Consider the following 17,691-nt stretch of genomic DNA (forward strand, 5'->3'; position numbering starts at 1 on the left):
AGCTGAGTGTTCATCGCTCCAGGCCATGACCAATGAGGTGATATCAGGTCAGAAGAGGGAGGACTGGTTGCCTCTGGTACCTCCACCAACACTGAAGTCAGGGCTATGCTTTGTGCAGAGCATATTCCGGTCACTCAGCCTGCCCCGGAGGAGGATTCTCAGTCAGGGAGGGGTATGCTTCTGGAAAATTCTTCAGAAGCCTGATCAGCTCAGCCCTGTATTAGCTCAGGAAATCCCCCACCATCTCCCCGCCCCCTAAGGCAGGAGGGATCTACCTCCCCCTCTGCTGACCCTTCTGAGTCTCTAATACCCCTAAAGCTGTGTATGTGGAGTGGGGGTGGGCAAGGGCTGTGCCCATAGCATCTACCTGCTATAGCCCAGCTTGGGTAGGGGAGGGGGTCTCCAGCACTGGCTTCCCCCTCACTGGCTTCTCCTTCCTTAGCACCAGACAAGGGTGTTTTGCCTGGGAAAGGCAATACAACCTCTTCAGTCCACATTTTCAGCCGAGGATCTAGGGATAATTTATGCAGCAAATCCCTTTCCATCTTTAATCTGGAGGGCTGGGATGGCGTTGGATGTTGTTGTGAGACCCTTGATTTGATCCCCAGCCCTACCTTGCCTTCAAAAGATAAGGGAAAGAAAGGAACGCTCATTAGTCTTGGGTCCAGGGACGTGCGTGCGTAATGGGAATCTCACATGGGTGGAGATGGGCAGTGTTAGGTTCTGTTTTAGAATTTATAAGCAGGCTAAGTGATCTGGACAGCAAATTCCGGGGGGCACTTCTCGAGAACCTCGCACAATCAGGGGTAACTAAGGGTTTCTCTCTTTGGCTTGGGGACAAACCCTTCTTCTCCTTCCAGAGGCATCTCCTAGAATACCAGGTGGGAGGTTCCTTTTTTGGGGGACAGGCTCTAGCCCCCGCAGTGCTGGCTGCGCGCCTCCAGAAGCCCCTGCAGGGGTTCCTGCCTCTTTGCCCGAAACTCCTCGGTGGCCGGCGCCCCTCGGGGAGGGCCCGGCCGCCCCCGACCCGGGGCACCCGCCCCCCGCGGGGGAGGTCAGGCCCCGCCCCGCGGCGCTCGCCCCGCCCCGGCCGGTCCGCTGCTCTCCCGGCGCGGGGCGGGGGCCGGCGGGGAAGCGAGGTCGGCGCGCAGCTCCCGCTGCGGGTCCTCGGGCGCTGTCCAGGCGGAGCCGGCCCGGCCCGGGCTGCAGCCATGGTAAGGCGGACGGGCGCCGGGCAGGCCGGCCACCTGGGCGGCTCCTCGGGGGCCCGCCGCGCCGCAGCCCCGGCCGTGCGGGGCGGGAGGCAGCTGTGGCCGGCCGCGGGCGCAGGCTGGCACTGCTGGCGGGCGGCACTGCGTCGCCGCTCCCAAGTTTCTTCCCCTGATCTGAGCAGCGGCTGGGGGCGAGGAGACCCTCCGGGCTGGTGGTGCCCGAGTTCTGGCACCGCGGTGGCGAGGGGGTTCCGTGCTGAGGTTAGGGGAGCGCGCGCCTTCGTGTCCAGGAGCCGCGCGCGCGTGGGGGCCGGGAGGGCGCGTCCTCCAGGAGCTGGGAGGCGAGGGTCCCCGCCCCCGCCCTGCTCAGGCGTAGCTGATGCTGTTCCTCACCCACCATCCTGGGCTTTGGGGCCAACACCAGCCTCCTTGGGAAAATGCACGGAGGCGCGCACTGGCTCTGCCAGTCTCCCCAGGAGCGATGGGGGGTGGGGGGATGCTCCGGGCCTTGCAAGGGGCAAGCCGCTGGGCCCTTCTCTCAGTGTCCTGGGTCCAGAGACCCGTGGGAAAGGGCTGCCCAGCTCACCCTCCTCTTCGGTGGGATCAGCTTTATTCGCTTCTTTCCCGTGCATCCTACCCCCAACATTCCCCCACCCCCACACCCCTCCAAAACCAGGCCCTCTGCAGTGGCGGCGGTGGGGGGACTCGTTCCTGCCACCTGCCTGTAAGAGGAGGAGAAACAGTGACCCAGCGCAGCCGGTAGGAAGTTTTGTGTTTGCTGGTGAGGATGCCAGCTCTTGCAGCCCTGTTTTCAGAGCCTGCCACGGACCCGCTGCACCCATCTTAAATTCCATTGGCTCCTGGGTTCTGGAAGCCCTCTGGGCTTGCCCTCTGCATTGGGGGGCACAGGCTGTTGGAATCAGGAGGTGATCTTGGACCCGCCAGGGGGGTGGGGAGGGCAGGATGTTGCTTGGGGGCAGTCATCAAGGGAACCTCCTAGGACCCCTGGAATCAAAAACTTTCAGGTCTGGAAGCCCAACATTTTGGACTATTGTCTCTCAAGCTGTTTCCAGGCTTAGGACCAAGACTTGGCCAGGAAGTTTTGGTGACCCTGTGACCTTCTCCCAAGGGGCTTTCCTGGGAGAGGCCAAGTGGTGCCTGCCTTGATGCTTGCTCCCTTTTTACTCCCCACAGGGGGCGGACAGGCAGATTGTTCCAGGGATGGAAGCCTGGGGAGTGCTGAGCGTCTCCAATGCCAAGCCCAGAGGGTCCTTTATGCCACACACTAAGCTCAGTTCAGCTGAGGTCTTGGTATTCCTTTCTAGCTAAAGACCCCTTCCCGCCACCCACCATCTCCTCCCTCCAGTCCTGATTCCTGATGCCAAATGGTTCATGTCCAGCCAGAGTCCTCCATGAGGGTCTCTGTGGGAGGTCAATGGGGAGCTGCCTAGTTCAGGAGTCCCTGGTGGGGTGGCGAGGGGATGTGCATGGACAAAGAATGACAGGCCAACATCAATAACCATCCTGCAGCCAGACATGCAACTTCTCTCCTCAGACTCAAAGCATCTTAGATACCTGTCTTTTGGCGGTGCTTTCTCCCCTGGCCTTCCTGTGAGGCAGAGGAGAGCCATTAACAGTTTGGACCTTCACACCCTGAAACTAAGACCCTACTCAAGGGTAGGCGAGATGGCTCAAAGGATGCACAGGCTTTGTATGTGGGAGGCCTGGATTCAATCCCTGACACCGCATAGTCCCCTGGCACCGCATAGAGCACTGCTAGGGGTGACTCTTGAGCTCTGAGCTGGCAGTAGGCCCTGAGTTCTGCCAGGTGTGGCTCCCAAATTGAAAATTACACACAATTCAAAATCAACAAGGGTGTCTCTGATCAGACCACAAACATTGTTCTGCTGACTCCTACATGCCCTCTGCTGGGCCCCTCAATTTGTCTGCCACCTAATTGGCACAGAATTCTTAGGGATGGTGGCCTCTCACGGGCCAGAGACCCTGAGAGACCAAGGACCTGCAGCGACCCCCCCACTCCATGTCTGCAGAATTGGGGGGGGGCGGGTGAGGAAGATGATGCAAGTCTCCATGAGTCAAGGGTGGCAGGGAGAAGTCCCTGTAGCCAAGACCCCACCCTCTGTGGCTTAGGGTCTTTGCAGGGAAATCTAGTTGACATGGTTGATGGTGGGGGTGGTCTGTGCCAAGAGAACACTGAGAGAGACTGGAAGAAATATGCGGCAGTTCCCAGGGACCGTTTCCTGTGTCCTCTAGGCCATCTAATGCCCCCTCCTTCCCCCCGTTGGCACCTCTTCAAGTTCAGGTGAAAGGGTGAGATTCAGATGCATTGAGAATGTAGTTAGTGGGGAGGCTGAGCCCGTGTCCTTATGGGTCGGTCACCTTGGTGACAGCCCACAACCCTCAGGCAGGCATTAGTGACCTTGGGGTTAACCGGAGAGGCCAAATGGATTGTGCTGAGCATAGAGGGGGAGGCTGGTGCTGTGCCCACCCGAGTAGGCACCGGCAGGCATCCTAGGACAGCCAATCAGAGCACAGGGGACTGCAGGGAAGCCAGTGATCCTGTTGCAGCTGAGCTGCCCCTGGAGGGTGGGAGCCAAGGAAAGGGGGCAGGGGTGGGGGGAAGGACATTCCACAGGCTTTTTTGGCCTTTGACAGAGACAGGGGGTCAAAGAGAAAGGGAAAGGAGCAAGCCAGACAGCTGGATTACAACAAGCGCATCGAGACCAGGCTGTTTCTGTGTTGAGGACTTGGCCTGGCAGATAAAATTAGACCTAGAGCTGGCCGACAAAGCGTCTGAATCGTGGGACATGGACCGTCCGCTGGGCTGTCCAGGCAGCTCTGTCCCTGAGGACAGGCCTGAAGCTGGGGTAAGGTGCTGCTCGGGGAGGAGGGCGGTCTGGCTCGTCTCCCCCCTGCCTTGGCTGGGATTGATGCTCAAATTCAGAAAACAGTTTGGTCTTTGGCAGAGCTGGTGGCAGAACAGATAGGAGGTGGGGACCCTGGTGTCCCCCCATGCTGAACAGCCAGGGCTAGCAAGGAGAATGGTGTTGGAATCCTGTGGATCTTCTGGGGGGGCCCTGAGGCCTGCCTTCCCCTGCTGCCCCTCTGTCCAGTGCCCCTTGGGAAAACCAGGCAGGGCTCAGGTTTCTTTCTCCCCCCTTTAATCCAAGCCCAGACAACTGCTGGGGTACTGTGGGGTTGAACAGTGGGCACAATTTCCTGGAACACCCCGGCTTTCTAGCTGCCTGCCCACACCTCTCTTGCCATAGAACTAATCTGCCCATGGGGAGCTATATTTGTCTTTGGGTTGGGGATATGGCTTAGCTGCAGAGCTCATGTCTCCTTTGTGTGAGGTCCTGGGTTCGATCCCTGGCCCTTGGGGGAAAAAACAAGGCTGTATTTATTCAGGGGCCAGGCAGATGACTCTGAGAGCCGGAGTGCAGGCTTTGCATACTGGAGCCTTGGGTTCAAACCTAGGCATCACATAGTCAACCCGAGCACCATCAGGAGTGATCCCTGAGCACTGAACTGGGAGTAGCCCCTGATCACCCACCGGGTGGGACCCAAAAGACAAAAAAATTGTTAGGACAACTGATATAAATTGGGATATGATTCAATTCCTGACCTTTGGGGTCGTCCCTAGTCACTGGCTTGGTGAAGACCCTTCTCCCCGCAGGAAGGACAGCTTCACCAAGCACCCCATGAGAAGGTTCGGTGCAGTTCTGCCCCTCTGGGCACTCAGTCTGCGCTGCTGTGCTGGTGTCAGGCAGGAGGGCTGCTTGGGGTGCTGGGGAGCTCCGGAAACCATAGCTGTGAGCAATGCAGGGACCTGAGAGGCTCTCAGGTGACTTTCCTGCTAGCCTCACATAGTCCTATCCTCTGCACCAGTCTAGCCCTGTGTGTGGTCGCCTCCTTCAGGTCCTCCTTTGTGAAACGGGGAGCACATCTCCCATATTCCGGCTGAGGTTCCAGAGTGGTTCGGGGTAGCCCCCACTGCCTTGGCCAATCCCCAGAGGGTGAGTCAGTCTCTGAAGCCAGCTCTTGTCCATTGTCTGGGGGTGGCAAGTGGGCATTGTGAGGCTGAGCCGAGCCCAGCACCGCCAGGCACTTCATCGAGAGGGTTGGCCCCCAGAGAAAATAAGATTTAGGGTTTCGAGCTGAGGTGAGTGTGGAGGAGCGAAGCGACTCTCTTCCAGGCTAGAGTTGGGGTGATCAGATCTCTGCAGAGGACCTGGCTGGTTCTCTGCCTGCCACCCGCCCCGACGATTCAGAGATTTAGGCCAGATGTCTCCTGCCTTGCTACTAAGGCCCAGTTCCAGGCAAAGGGCACTCACAGTCAGGCCCAGCCACCCTTCAGCCGTCTGAGCTCTCCCCTGGCCAGCATTCTCCTGTCCTCTTACCAGTCTCTGCAGCAGCGTCCACAGACAGGTCTGCCCTGCCCTTCCGGGACTTGGGGCCAGCCTCAGTGAGGCTCAGTGTCTGGAATAAAAAGGGTCAGAAATGCTGCAGTGACACCCTCTGTCGCATCTGCGCCCCGTTTCCAGCACACCCCGTCTCAGGTAGGAGGCACAGAGCCCCCTGCTGGCTCCCGAGGGACCTGCTCCCTCTCCTCCTACTCACTCCATTTTCACTGCACCCTTGAAGCTCTAGTGACACTCTCTCTCCAGCTCTATGCCTGTCTGTCCTCCCTAATTCACTCTCACTTCCTGGCCTTTGGGGTGGTCCCTGGCCGCTGATTTGGTGCGACCTCCGCAGGAAGGACAGCTTCATCAAGCACCCCATGAGAAGGAGGGAGTACCTCAGGTCCCAAGACAGTCGCCAGAACTTTGGGGGCTGCCCAGGCCACTCCTAGACCCCCTAGGCTCAGCCGGGGAGCAGTTCCTCTAGCTTGGTTGCACTTTCTTCCCCTCTTTAACCAGAAGCACTTTCCTCTCTCTCCCTCTGACCTTCTCCTGTCTTCCTCCTTTATTCTTCCCTTTCACCCACCTCCCTTCCCAACCTCCCCACCCCCAGATCAGGCACTTCCTGGAGGACACAGATGATAAAGAACTGAACAAGTTCGTGAAGGATTTCCCAGGAAGCGACACCTGCCATCAGCGAGAGGCCAGGCCCCGGGTGGTTCGGCCCCGGCAGGAGCCAAAGCCCCATGCTCCTGACTTCTGCGAGGATGACCCGGAGCTCAGAACCCCCTCGTGGCCCCAGCCCTGTGACAACCAGCAGCACTTCTGTGCCCCAGCCCCCCACAGCCCCTCAGCCCGACCCCGCAGCCCATGGGGCAAGCTCGATCCCTATGATTCCTCTGAGGTAGAGCTGCCAGTCCTGCCTTTTATCTTTGAGCAAACTGGTGAAGACCCAGGGAGGGAACAAAAGGAACGTGTGTGTGTGTGTGTGTGTGTGTGAGAGAGAGAGAGAGAGAGACAGAGACAGAGACAGAGACAGAGAGACAGAGAAGAGACCGAGCAAGTGAGAGAGAGAGAGAGAGAGTGTGTATGTGTGTGTGTGTGTGTGTTTGTGTGTGAGAGAGAGGCAGACAGAGAGAGCGTGAGCGTGCAAGTGCGTGTGTGAGAGAGAGACAGAGAGGCTGAGCGAGTGTGTGTGTGTGTGAGAGAGAGACACAGAGAGAGAGAGAGCGAGAGCACGCAAGTGTGTGTGTGTGTGTGTGTGTGTGTGTGTGTGTGTGTATGTGTGTGCGCTGGGTGTCTGCCTGTCCTGTGTTGGCCCCAGCTCTGTGGTAGTGGCCTCAGCTGACACTGGAAACTTGACAGTATCATCCGGGGCTGGAACCCAGTTGCTGACCCCAGATTGAGCCTCAAAGAAGCTGGACATTTTGATTCAAAGACTGGGCAAAGACCTAGGCGGGAGGGAGAAGGCTAATACCAGGTCCTGGGGCCCCTCTAGCCTCTCACCTCAATAACTTTGCATTTTTGTCCACTAGGATGACAAGGAGTATGTGGGCTTTGCGACCCTTCCCAACCAAGTCCACCGGAAGTCTGTGAAGAAAGGCTTTGACTTTACCCTCATGGTGGCAGGTAGAGTGGGGCTGGGGGTGGGGGGAGCAGGGAGATTTGGGTGGGGAGAGTGTATACATGGGGAGGGGAAACGGGTATGGAGAAAGCAGGTGGCTGTGCCTTTTTACATAGTGGCCCAGAGCCCTAAGGGGGCCGACAGTATAGAAACTCCTCAGAGCAACTCCAGAGGGCCACAGAGCTCAAGGGGCTGGAGCACATGGTCTGTGAGGAGAAGGGCCTGTTTCCATCCTACCCTCTCGTGGTCTCTCCAGCATGATTGCAGTGAGCACTGAGCACTGCTGGGTGTGGCCCCCAAACAAAAACAAAAATATAAAAACAAAACCAACAACAAAGGGCCAGAGATAGAGATCAGAGGGCCAGTACACGTGCTTTGCATGCGGGACACCTGGGTTAGAGCCCTTGTCCGACCTGGTCCCAGGAGCACTGCCAGGAGTGACCCCGAGTATTGTGCTGGGAGTAACCCCTGAGCACTTCCAGCTGTGACCCCCAAACCAGCCAACCAAAAAAACCAAAAAGCCCGCTGCACCCCAAAGTTCTCTATTATTTTCCTCATTCTCCTGGGTAAGCTCTGACCCTCATTGGGCCTTGGGCAAGTAACAAGGCTGGACAAGCTGTTCTCTGGCTTCCTTCTCAGGCTAAATGTTGGTTGATTTCTTCCTAATTAGATAAAGAAAGGGGCTCCCCACCCTCTCCCACCCCACCCATTTTAGTCCAGTGGGTTTTCCCTGCACTATCATCTGATCTTATCTTCTGCCTCTGTCTCCTGACCCCTGTCAGGAGAGTCTGGTCTGGGAAAATCCACCCTTGTCAACAGCCTCTTCCTTACCGATCTGTACCGGGACCGGAAGCTGCTCAGTGCTGAAGGTAAGGGAAGGAAGGAAAGAAGCATGAAGACAGGTGGGCTCAGCCAACTTAGAGAATCAAAGTCCTTCAGAGTTAGCCTCCCCAGCGTGCAGGCGGCTGAAGCTTCCTAGGAGACCAACAGCATCACTCCGGGGCCTATAGCGCCTGGCAGCCCACCAGCTCGTTCCCTAAAGATTTGGGTGCTGAAGGAGGGCAGGGACCAGAATGCTGCTCAGAGTGAGTTTCTGACCCCCAAAGGATTCCAGGAATCCAAGAAAAGAGCCGGGAGCAGAGAGGACGCTGGGGCCAGAGCCAACAGCCACCGGCATTTCCTGTGTTGGGAAATGTGCTACTTGCTGGTTCCCAGAGAACAGGCCCCCCCTTGGAGCTTCAGGGTGGAGAAGGGGAGGGGGGCACCACGTGGATGAGTAGCCTGGGCAGCAGAGCTGGTTGGGGTGCGTGGTTTGTTTTCTTGGTGTGGGCCCTGGCCTCAGTTTCCCCCTTCCCCAGAGCGCATCATGCAAACTGTGGAGATCACTAAACACGCAGTGGACATTGAAGAAAAGGGTGTGAGACTGCGGCTCACCATTGTGGACACACCAGGTTTTGGGGATGCGGTGAACAACACAGAGTGGTATGTCTGGCCAAGCGTGGCCCTGGCGATCCCCACCTCCCCCTTTCTATACACATCCACATCCACAGGCAAGACTGTCCAGAGGAAGAGGGTGGTGATCATGCACAATGTCACTCCCCCTTTCTCCCTTGCTGGTGGCTGTCCCCTCTGTGAAGTGAGAGGGAAAGAAATGGAACAGACTTTTCTGACTCTGCCCTGAATTCTAAAAAAAAAAAAAAAAGCAGAGCCTCAGAGAACAGAAAGATTAATTATTCAGTGCTTAAGATGCGTGCCTTGCATGCACCTGCCCCAGGTTCAATCCCCAGCCCCACATGGGTATAGCCCTAGAAGCTGTGGAAGCCCTGAGCACTGCCGCACTGGCCCTGGGGTCTCTGACGCCACACAACCTGAGCAGAACCGAATCCCCAGGCCCCAGCATTAAATTACCAAGCCTAGTTGGCTGAGAATCACTGTGTGGTCCCCTGGCCTCAGGCTCAAGAGGCTGCCTGTCCCTTCCTCCCCAAAGGAAGCAAAAGACTCAAAAAAGCAAACATATGGCAGGACCTCCCTGATACTTAGTAGGTCTTAAATAAATATCACCTTTCCTTTCACTAGTAATATTTTAGGAACAACAAACAGGTCCCCCTGCCTCGCCTGCCACATGCTGTGGTGTTTGGGATTACTCCCACTTATGGTATTTGAGCTTACTTCCAGCCCAGGGCTGATGACGGGGTGTTGTTCCCTGTGATGCTCAGGGGACCGTGCAGTGCTGGGGATCAAACCTGGGGCATGCTCGAAGCATGTGCATAACCCTTTGAGCTATCTCTGTGGCCCCGCCACAAACAAGTGTTATAGGGATCTGAGTCACTGAGAGAAGGGGTGAGAGGAGAACAAAAAGGTAAAGGAAAAAAATGAGTGGAACTCTTTTTAAACACCAGGAATTCCCTTGGCTGTCTGCCCAAAGAAAAGGTAGTGGGGTTTTTGTTTTGTTTCCAGGAACTGAGGAATGCTTAGCTAATGTCAGACCTAAGTGAGGAGTAGAATGAGTGATAGAGACAGGGAAAAAGATGGTAACTTTCTTGAAGTTAGGCAGAATGCTACAAAGAGCCCTGCTGATCTCCTTGGGCATTTAGTTACTGCCTAGTCTGGAGCCAAATGACTTCCTGTTTCTTCAAACTGAAATATTCCAGTTCTTATACCTCACTTAGTTTAATCTGAAAGCCACCCAGAATGGTGCACATGAATGTACATAAAAAGTTTTTTATATTTGCACTCATGAATTCTAAGATTAAAATTGCAGGATGGGATTGGAACGAAAACATTAAGATTAAGGTATCTATCTGAATTCCAGTAACATATATACTCCCTGAGCAGCACGAGGCATGGCCCCTGAACACAGAGCCAGGCGTGATCCCTCAGTCCATGGGATTGGCAAAAAAAAAAAAAAAATTGCAGGATGGCTGGGGAGATAACTCAAAGGTTGAACATATGCTTTGCATGTGAAGGCCCAGTATGGTATTCAGCACTGTATGGTCCCATGAACACCTCCAGAAAGAATCCTTTAGTGTTGTGCCAAGAGTAGATCCTGAGAACTTCCAGGTATGACCCCAAAATGGAAATAAAATGTAGAAAGTGTAAAATAAAAATATCAGGCCTCTTGTTAAAGTGACGGGCTGGAGTGATAGTACAGCAGTAGGGTGTTTGCCTTACAAGCGGCCAACATGGCCGACCTGAGTTCGATTCCTCCGCCCCTCTCGGAGAGCCCAGCAAGCTACTGAGAGTATCTTGCCCGCACGGCAGAGCCTGGCAAGCTACCCGTGACCTATTCGATATGCCAAACACAGTAACAACGAGTCTCATGATGGAGACGTTACTGGGCCCGCTTGAGCAAATCAATGAAAAACGGGAGGACCGTGACTGTGACCGTGTTAAAGTGATTAAGAATGTGAAGACAGGGCACGGAGTGAATAGTACTGCCAGTAGGGTGATTGCCTTGTACCCAGCCACCCCGGATTTGAGCCCAGCACCCCATATGGTTCTCTGAGCCCGAGCTCCTCTAGGAATGATCTCTGAGCACAGAGTCAGGAGTAAGCCCTGAGAACCTCTGGGTGTGGCCCTAAAACAAAAACAAAACAAACAAAGACAGGGGCCAGAGAAAGTAGCACAGCAGGTTGGCTCTTGACTTGCAGGTCACTGACCCAGGTTAGATTCTTATAATCCACTTTCGTTCCTCAAGCCTTGCTAGGAGTGATCCCTGAGTGAAAAGCCAGGAGTAAGCCCTGCGCACCACCGAGTATGGCTCCCAAATATAACAACAAAGAATTTAATAAGAGCTACAGCCAAGATTGGGTCCTGTTATGCGCATGGGCAGATCCTGGATAACTGCCTCCCACCAGACTGTCCCCACTTCATGTTATCATGGCAGCAGATGGCTCTGTCCCTTGCTTCCTCTTCAACTTCATCATCTAAGCCTTGAGAGAGGACCACCATATCTTACCTTCTTACTCTGTGCTCTGTTAATACACAAATTTCATAAATATTCCTGATGGAGCAAGGGAGCCCCATTTTTCTCACTTTGCTAGGAATAAGCCCAGTAAATCTTGCTTGTTTGCTACTCAACTTTCAGCCAGCACCCTGTTCTATATAGCAAGAACTACGCCTCACAAGTCCCCCTTGCCTCCTACCTTCCATGAGTGACGTTCATTTGCTGAGCACTCACAATATGAGATAGGACACTGCCACAAATAACTCAGTCTCCCGGCAGGAATTTGAGCACCTCCTCACCTGTTCTGGAACTTCCTAGGGGTGCATAGCAGCCAGAGAGAGCTGGTCCTTGAGAGGCCACTGTGTGGAGGCAGTGGTGAGGGATTGAGTGTCTCAGCTCTCCAGCACGTGTCAGTCAAGTAACAAGGTAGTAAATGGTCAGGTGGGAGAGTGGCAAACAGTTATAGCAGAAATAATTGACTCCTAAGGGCAAGAAGTGATAACACTGCCAAGGATTTAGATGGGTAGGGAATTGATGAGTCCTAATGATGTGGATTGAGTCTCTTAGTTGTTGAGTTTAGCTTCTTAATGCATAAAGGGAAAGTGATGACTCATCATGTCCACCTTCAGGGCACTAATCAGTGAGGATTATTTAAACTAGGTAATAGAGAATAACAATCTGCTCACAAGCCTCTACTTTCATATCTGTCTGTCACTGTGTGGTAGGAGAAGGTGAGGACAGCGAGAAGTTAGCATAGTTGAGAGAGCTTTGTGGAAGAGGCAGTTCTTGGACAGCCTTCAAGGATGATGCAGGTTTGGTGAAGTAGAGAAGAAGATGGAAGCAGATGAACAAAGGCTCTGAGCTGGTCCCCTACTTCCCACCTTCAGACTCCATACAATTTTTTCCCTTTCATTCTTCCCCCCCTCCTCCTTGCCATTCTTAGTATTTTTGTTTATATTCTTTGAGGGGGAGGGGCACACATGGTGTTCAGGGCTTACTCTTGGCGCTGCACTCAGGAATTACTGGAGGTGCTTGGTGGACCATATCTGGTGTTTGAGTTTGATATGTCTATCAGCCTGAGGTTGTATAAGGTGCACCCCATCTCTCCCTATAACCGTATTGGATAGCAGAGTTACACAGTTCAGGAAGCCCCTGCTCCCACCATTTCTTTGCTTATCTGTTCATGTCCCAGCTGGAAGCCAGTGGCAGAGTACATCGACCAGCAGTTTGAGCAGTATTTCCGAGACGAGAGTGGTCTGAACCGCAAGAATATCCAAGACAACAGGGTGCACTGCTGCCTCTACTTCATCTCGCCCTTCGGTCATGGGTAGGGCCCAAGCCTGGGGCTCCCCTCCCAAGGGCAGGGAGGCCATTGGCAGAAGGTCATAGTTTCTGTTTTCCAGGCTCCGGCCACTGGATGTGGAGTTCATGAAGGCCCTGCACCACCGGGTTAATATTGTGCCCATCCTGGCGAAGGCGGACACACTGACACCTCCTGAAGTGGAGCGCAAGAAATGCAAAGTGAGGGGGGGAGGGGATACAAGAGGGAAGAGAACAGGTGGGCTGTGGAAACACTGGGTTCCCAGAACTGTGGGTCCTTCATGTGTTTGCCAGATCCGGGAAGAGATTGAACACTTTGGGATCAAGATCTACCAGTTCCCAGACTGTGACTCTGATGAGGATGAGGACTTCAAATTACAGGACCAAGCCCTAAAGGTGGGGCTCCCAGGGAACCTGTCTCATCTAGTCTCTTTCGGGCAGCAGAGGGGTTCTGTGTAATGTGGGCAGGGAGCAGACCTAGGCTACAAGATGAAGCAGAGTGGATAAAGATGCAGGTAGAAAGAAACAAGTGAGGGCTGGAGCGATAGCACAGTGGGTAGGGCGTTTGCCTTACACGCGACCAACCCGGGTTTGATTCCCAGCATCCCCATACGGTCCCCCAAGTACCGCCAGGAGTAATTCCTGGGTGAAGAGTCAGGAGTAACCCCTGAGGACCACCAGGTGTGACCCAAAAAGCAAAACAAAACAAACAAACAAAAAAACTAGTGAGAGGTTGGAGTGATAATATAGCGTAGGTGCCTTGCAGAGCTGACCCAGGTTCGATCCCTGACAACCAATGTGGTCCCCCGAGCACTGTCAGGAGTAACTCCTGACCACAGAGCCAGGAGTAGCCCCTGAGCATTGCTGGGTGTGGCCCAAATGCCAAAGAAAGAAAGGAGAATGGGGGCTGCTGATCAGTACCCCTGACTTCTTCCAGGAAAGCATCCCATTTGCTGTAATTGGCAGCAACACCGTGGTAGAGGCCAGAGGGCGGCGTGTTCGGGGCCGTCTCTACCCCTGGGGCATCGTCGAAGGTAAAGCACAGAGCTGGTGACAGGGTTTGGGGGATATCCTAGCCCTCCCCAATGTCCCTGCCTGACCCCTAGCCTTGCTATGCAGTGGAAAACCCTGGGCACTGCGACTTTGTCAAGCTGAGGACAATGCTGGTGCGTACTCATATGCAGGACCTGAAGGATGTGACGCGGGAGACGCATTATGAGAACTACCGGGCACAATGCATCCAGAGCATGACACGTCTGGTGGTGAAGGAGCGGAACCGCAAGTATGGCTGGGAGCCAGGACAGCTGGCAGGGGGGCGCCCAAGTGAAGCCTTGGGTGAGACCAAGCCCTTCTTTGTTCTTCTACAGGCTCTAGGCTCAAATCCAAGCAGGTGCTGGGGTCCCCCTAGCCTTACCAACCCCCCCTCTCCCCTTCCCCTCAGCAAACTGACCCGAGAGAGTGGTACCGACTTCCCTATCCCCGCTGTCCCGCCAGGGACAGATCCAGAAACTGAGAGACTGATCCGAGAGAAAGACGAAGAGGTGAGAGCAGTTTGGGGTGGCAGGGCGGAGGGGCTGTCTTAGAGGACCTTGCTTGATCAGACACCTCAGTGCCTGAGTTAGGACAGGAAGATCCCTGGCTCTGGTGCACATCTGGGTCCAGGACTGAAGGGGGCGTTGGGGTGTGGCTAATTTCTACCCAGGGTCTCCCTGAGGGCTCCATGGCTCTAAGGGGTGGTGGAGGTTTAGCTTCCTTAAGGTAGAGGACTAGGACTTTTGATGCATGTGCCTCTTCCAGCTGCGGAGGATGCAGGAGATGCTGCATAAAATCCAAAGACAGATGAAGGAGACCCATTAGCTGGCTTTCAATCCGGATATTTAAATATACTCTTGATCCTGCCTATGCCGGCCCCTCCCAGCACCAGCTCTGCTCAGGCCCCTACAGCTACTGCCACTTCGCCTTATATCCCTGCTGCCTCCCCAGAGACTCAGAGGAAATAAAGTTTAACAAATCTCTATGTGCCTTGTGGTGTCACTGTCCAGATCTTTACTTGCTCTTCTGAAGACGGAGACAATCCGAGCATCCCTTGTGAAAGGCTGCATGTGGAAGGCTGGTGCTGCCTTGTCTTTTAGCAGGGAGGGGAATGGGAGGGACAGGGACTGTCCCCGGTCTTCTAGTTATCCTGCTTTTATTATCTGCGGCCCTGTCCCTCTTCATTTTTCCCACACAGAATTTTCGATCCCATGGCAATTTTGGATCTGAGACCTGCCTTAAGGAAAATAGTGGGTTTTAATTGTAGAAGGCCTCCTGACTCCTTGTTTGCCAGGGTCCGGGGGAAACGAAGCTTGGCACTTTAGGAAACCTGTGCTAGAGCCTGGGACAAATGTCGATGCCCCGGCAATCCCCAAACACTTCAGTCGACGCTGGGAGTGGATCAAGACCTGTCCACTGTTCTGGCAGGGCTGAGTATTCGTTTAACAAACATTAAGCATTGGCCCTCGCAGGCTTCTAACACTCTGGTCCTGTAGTGACAGCGTGGACACCGGCAAGGTTCCTGGAGTACGTCTTCCAGTGCTCTAGAAACAAAGGCGCGAGAAGACCCCGGAGCCGGGCATGATGGCCTCTGGGTCCACCACAGAACTGAGGCGCTCGACTGAGCACCCTGAGTCACCAATTTTGCACTACATCTGTGGCAAAATGTAGTTCGTGGTACCGCGGGGCTCCTGCGCCCTCCAGCGGACCCCGGGCGCGAGGATGGGCGGGGCAAAGAGCGAGGCCCGCGGGAGAGTCCGGTTCGCCGCTTCCTTCGTCCACCAGGAGGTGGCGGCCTCCGACTCAGGATTGCTGACTCCTAAGCACTAGACGGAAGGCCCCGCTCGGGACTTGAAGGTCCGCAGGATCGGCTCGCCGGTGAAAACGCTGAGGGTCGGAAAATCCGCCACAGCTCCCCGGAGGCCGAGTTAGGATTTCGGGCCTTGCCCTTTTCGCGTCGGGAGTCTTTCCTTTCACCGAAGCCATGGCACAGGACGACCGCGGCTCACAGAAAAGGGAAACGCTGCCGAGGTGCCGAAAGAGATCGACTCGAGAACTTCCCCCCGGCGAGGACGTCACCGGAAGTGCCTGCCTGACCCGCGCCCCGACAAGGCTCCGCCTCCAATTGCGCTACCAGTAGGCGACAGCTGCCCCCACTTCCGGCCCCTGGAGCCTTAACCAGCAGCCCCCCTTTTACCGCCCTCCCATTGGCTGCCGCAGGGACGCGCTGTGATTTCCCATTGGCCGCTTCTACTCTCCAGCGCCGCACCGCCTCCCTCCAGTTACGGACTCATCAGCGAACACCCGATTGGCTAAAAACGGGGAGGGCGTCTGCCCAACTTGACCAATCAGAGGTGTGAGCAGTGAGGGCGGCGGCTGCGTGGTGGGGGGCTGGGCGGGACTTGGTGTGGCTATTGGCCAGGGCGGGCACAGAACTGAGACACGATTGGCTGGAGAGAGGGGCGCCATGGTGGGGTAGGAGCTGCGCGGCCTCAGCAGCTGCAGGAGACGGAAGTGGTGAGAGCGCGGCCTCGGAGGGTCGGGCGGACGCCGCCTGGGTGAGTCACCGTGCCCCGTGTACTGCCAGCCTGGAACCGCAAAGGCTGCCTCTTGCCCGGCCCCGCCCCGGCCCCGCTGGCTTTCGTGCGCCCCGCCCTCTGTCACTCGGGGCTCCGCCTCCGAGTCTTTAAGCCCCGCCCCTAGAACCTGGGCTCCCCTGCCATCCCGGCCCGCCCCCCCACCCCTACTCCGCAGGGACCAGATCCCCTGGATCTGGGAATCTTGGGAGCCCCAGGCCTGGCCCTTGTCTCTCTGAAGCTGCGTGCCAGTGGGCGGTGAGGCAGCACCTATGACTTGCTACGTGCTGACTTCCCCACGAGGGAAGGTGGGCTGTGATCAGGGAGGCCGGCAGGACCATCGATAGAGGCTTTTATCAGCCTTGCATGACGCTCTCTGGAAAGCCCCTGAGCTCACGAGTAGCTGGTGGGAAAGAGGCAGTGAAACCTGGGCCTTTCTGAGTGGCTCCAGGAGTGGGCCAAGGAGGCCAGCCCATCCTGAAATTTCTGTGGTTTACGCCCATTTGACAGGGACTGACTCAGGCCTGGGCAGGCCTGATTGGGTCCCTATTGTGTGTCTCCTACTACTAACCTCTGTCCCACTTCCAGTACACCGAGCAGGACCTGTCCAGCCTTGCTTTCTTCTGATCATTTGTGGTCCCCTCCCTCTCGTCCTCTACTCTGGACTCTGCCCCCAGCGAACAGGTCAGGTGGGTGCTGTGTCCAGACTGAGAGGCTAAGAGATCCTTCCTGCAGATTGACGTCTCCACACGGCCATTTACCTTGGCTGGGCTGCCTCTGCCTCTTCAGTTGGGAGTTCTTCACTTTCCCATGAAGAACAGGGCTAGGAATGTTTTCCCTCTGGGTCTGCAGATCAGAACCCAGAAGTTCTGCAGAATAGTCTTGGATGACCCATTCCCACTGACATTGTGGCTCACTGCAGGACCTGCAGACTCACTTGTTGCTTCACCAGTATGGAGCTCCACTGCTTTGTAATGGTGACTGAGGAGAGACTGGATTCTCAGTGAAGAGGGGCTTAAGAGCAATAGAGAAGCTCCGAGATAGATACGTGATATTTGTTGGTAATGTGAATGGTGCCCTTTACTCTTAATTTTGCTGTTTCTACAGTGAGAAGCAGGCATCCAGGACCCTCACCCCGGTAGAATGGTGAGTACTCCTTTTCCTCTGACATTGTTCCTTCTTGTAGTACATGATTGTTTTTTTGTTTTTTTTTTTTTTGCCCAAACTCGGTGATGCTGAAGGGTTACTCCTGGCTTTGCACTTGGATCACTCCTGGTGGTGCTCAGCATATTGTATGGGATGCTGGAGATCGAACTGGGGTTGGACTTGTGCAAGGCATGCACCCTACGTGCTGTACTTTCGCTCCAGTTCCCATCGTCCTTATTTTTCTCAGTGAAACTGCCTTACCTTTCCCATATCTTAAGCTCCAGGCTATTCTGTTCAGTTCTTGAAAAGATTCATCTACCATGGAGATAAATGAAAGTTCCTTTTAGATTGAAAAACATCAGCTACTGTCTGGCACTGGATCAGGAAATCTCTGGAAGTCTGTGTGTGCTATGAT

At 55.1% G+C, this 17,691-nt stretch overlaps 2 protein-coding genes across 5 annotated transcripts in view; both read left to right on the forward strand.

Moving 5' to 3' along the window:
- The first annotated feature begins 984 nt into the window (after nucleotides 1-984).
- SEPTIN4 (septin 4) lies at nucleotides 985-14,539 on the forward strand. 4 transcript variants are annotated; one of them, XM_056127315.1, is made up of 13 exons: nucleotides 1,034-1,214; nucleotides 3,888-4,099; nucleotides 6,246-6,536; nucleotides 7,168-7,261; nucleotides 8,039-8,125; nucleotides 8,615-8,738; nucleotides 12,395-12,529; nucleotides 12,606-12,723; nucleotides 12,817-12,918; nucleotides 13,460-13,556; nucleotides 13,642-13,804; nucleotides 13,964-14,063; nucleotides 14,320-14,539. In XM_056127315.1, the coding sequence occupies exons 2-13, from the start codon at nucleotides 4,040-4,042 to the stop codon at nucleotides 14,377-14,379; spliced, it is 1,431 nt and encodes a 476-aa protein (XP_055983290.1). In that variant the 5' UTR covers nucleotides 1,034-1,214; nucleotides 3,888-4,039; the 3' UTR covers nucleotides 14,380-14,539. The 4 variants fall into 4 exon arrangements, with proteins under 4 accessions (XP_055983291.1, XP_055983293.1, XP_055983292.1 ...); XM_056127316.1 differs by lacking the exon at nucleotides 3,888-4,099 and having other exon boundaries at nucleotides 985-1,214; XM_056127317.1 differs by lacking the exon at nucleotides 13,460-13,556 and having other exon boundaries at nucleotides 1,027-1,214; nucleotides 13,629-13,804.
- Nucleotides 14,540-17,248: 2,709 nt separating this feature from the next.
- Nucleotides 17,249-17,691, forward strand: part of MTMR4 (myotubularin related protein 4) — a 29,621-nt gene continuing 29,178 nt past the window's right edge. Inside the window, exon 1 of the mRNA XM_056126655.1 lies at nucleotides 17,249-17,276. Coding sequence (XP_055982630.1) covers nucleotides 17,274-17,276 — 3 coding nt within the window. The 5' untranslated portion in view covers nucleotides 17,249-17,273. The remainder of the gene's footprint in view (nucleotides 17,277-17,691) is intronic.

The sequence above is a fragment of the Sorex fumeus genome, unplaced genomic scaffold, assembly GCF_029834395.1.
Source record: "Sorex fumeus unplaced genomic scaffold, SorFum_2.1 ptg000063l, whole genome shotgun sequence".
Lineage (NCBI taxonomy): Eukaryota > Metazoa > Chordata > Mammalia > Eulipotyphla > Soricidae > Sorex > Sorex fumeus.

Coding starts and splice junctions, on each gene's coding strand:
- SEPTIN4 (XM_056127315.1), top strand. CDS start 4,040: ATGGACCGTCCGCTGGGCTGTCCAGGCAGCTCTGTCCCTGAGGACAGG. Junction 8,739..12,394: donor GCGGTGAACAACACAGAGTG/GTATGTCTGGCC, acceptor TTCATGTCCCAG/CTGGAAGCCAGTGGCAGAGT. Junction 12,919..13,459: donor TACAGGACCAAGCCCTAAAG/GTGGGGCTCCCA, acceptor GACTTCTTCCAG/GAAAGCATCCCATTTGCTGT.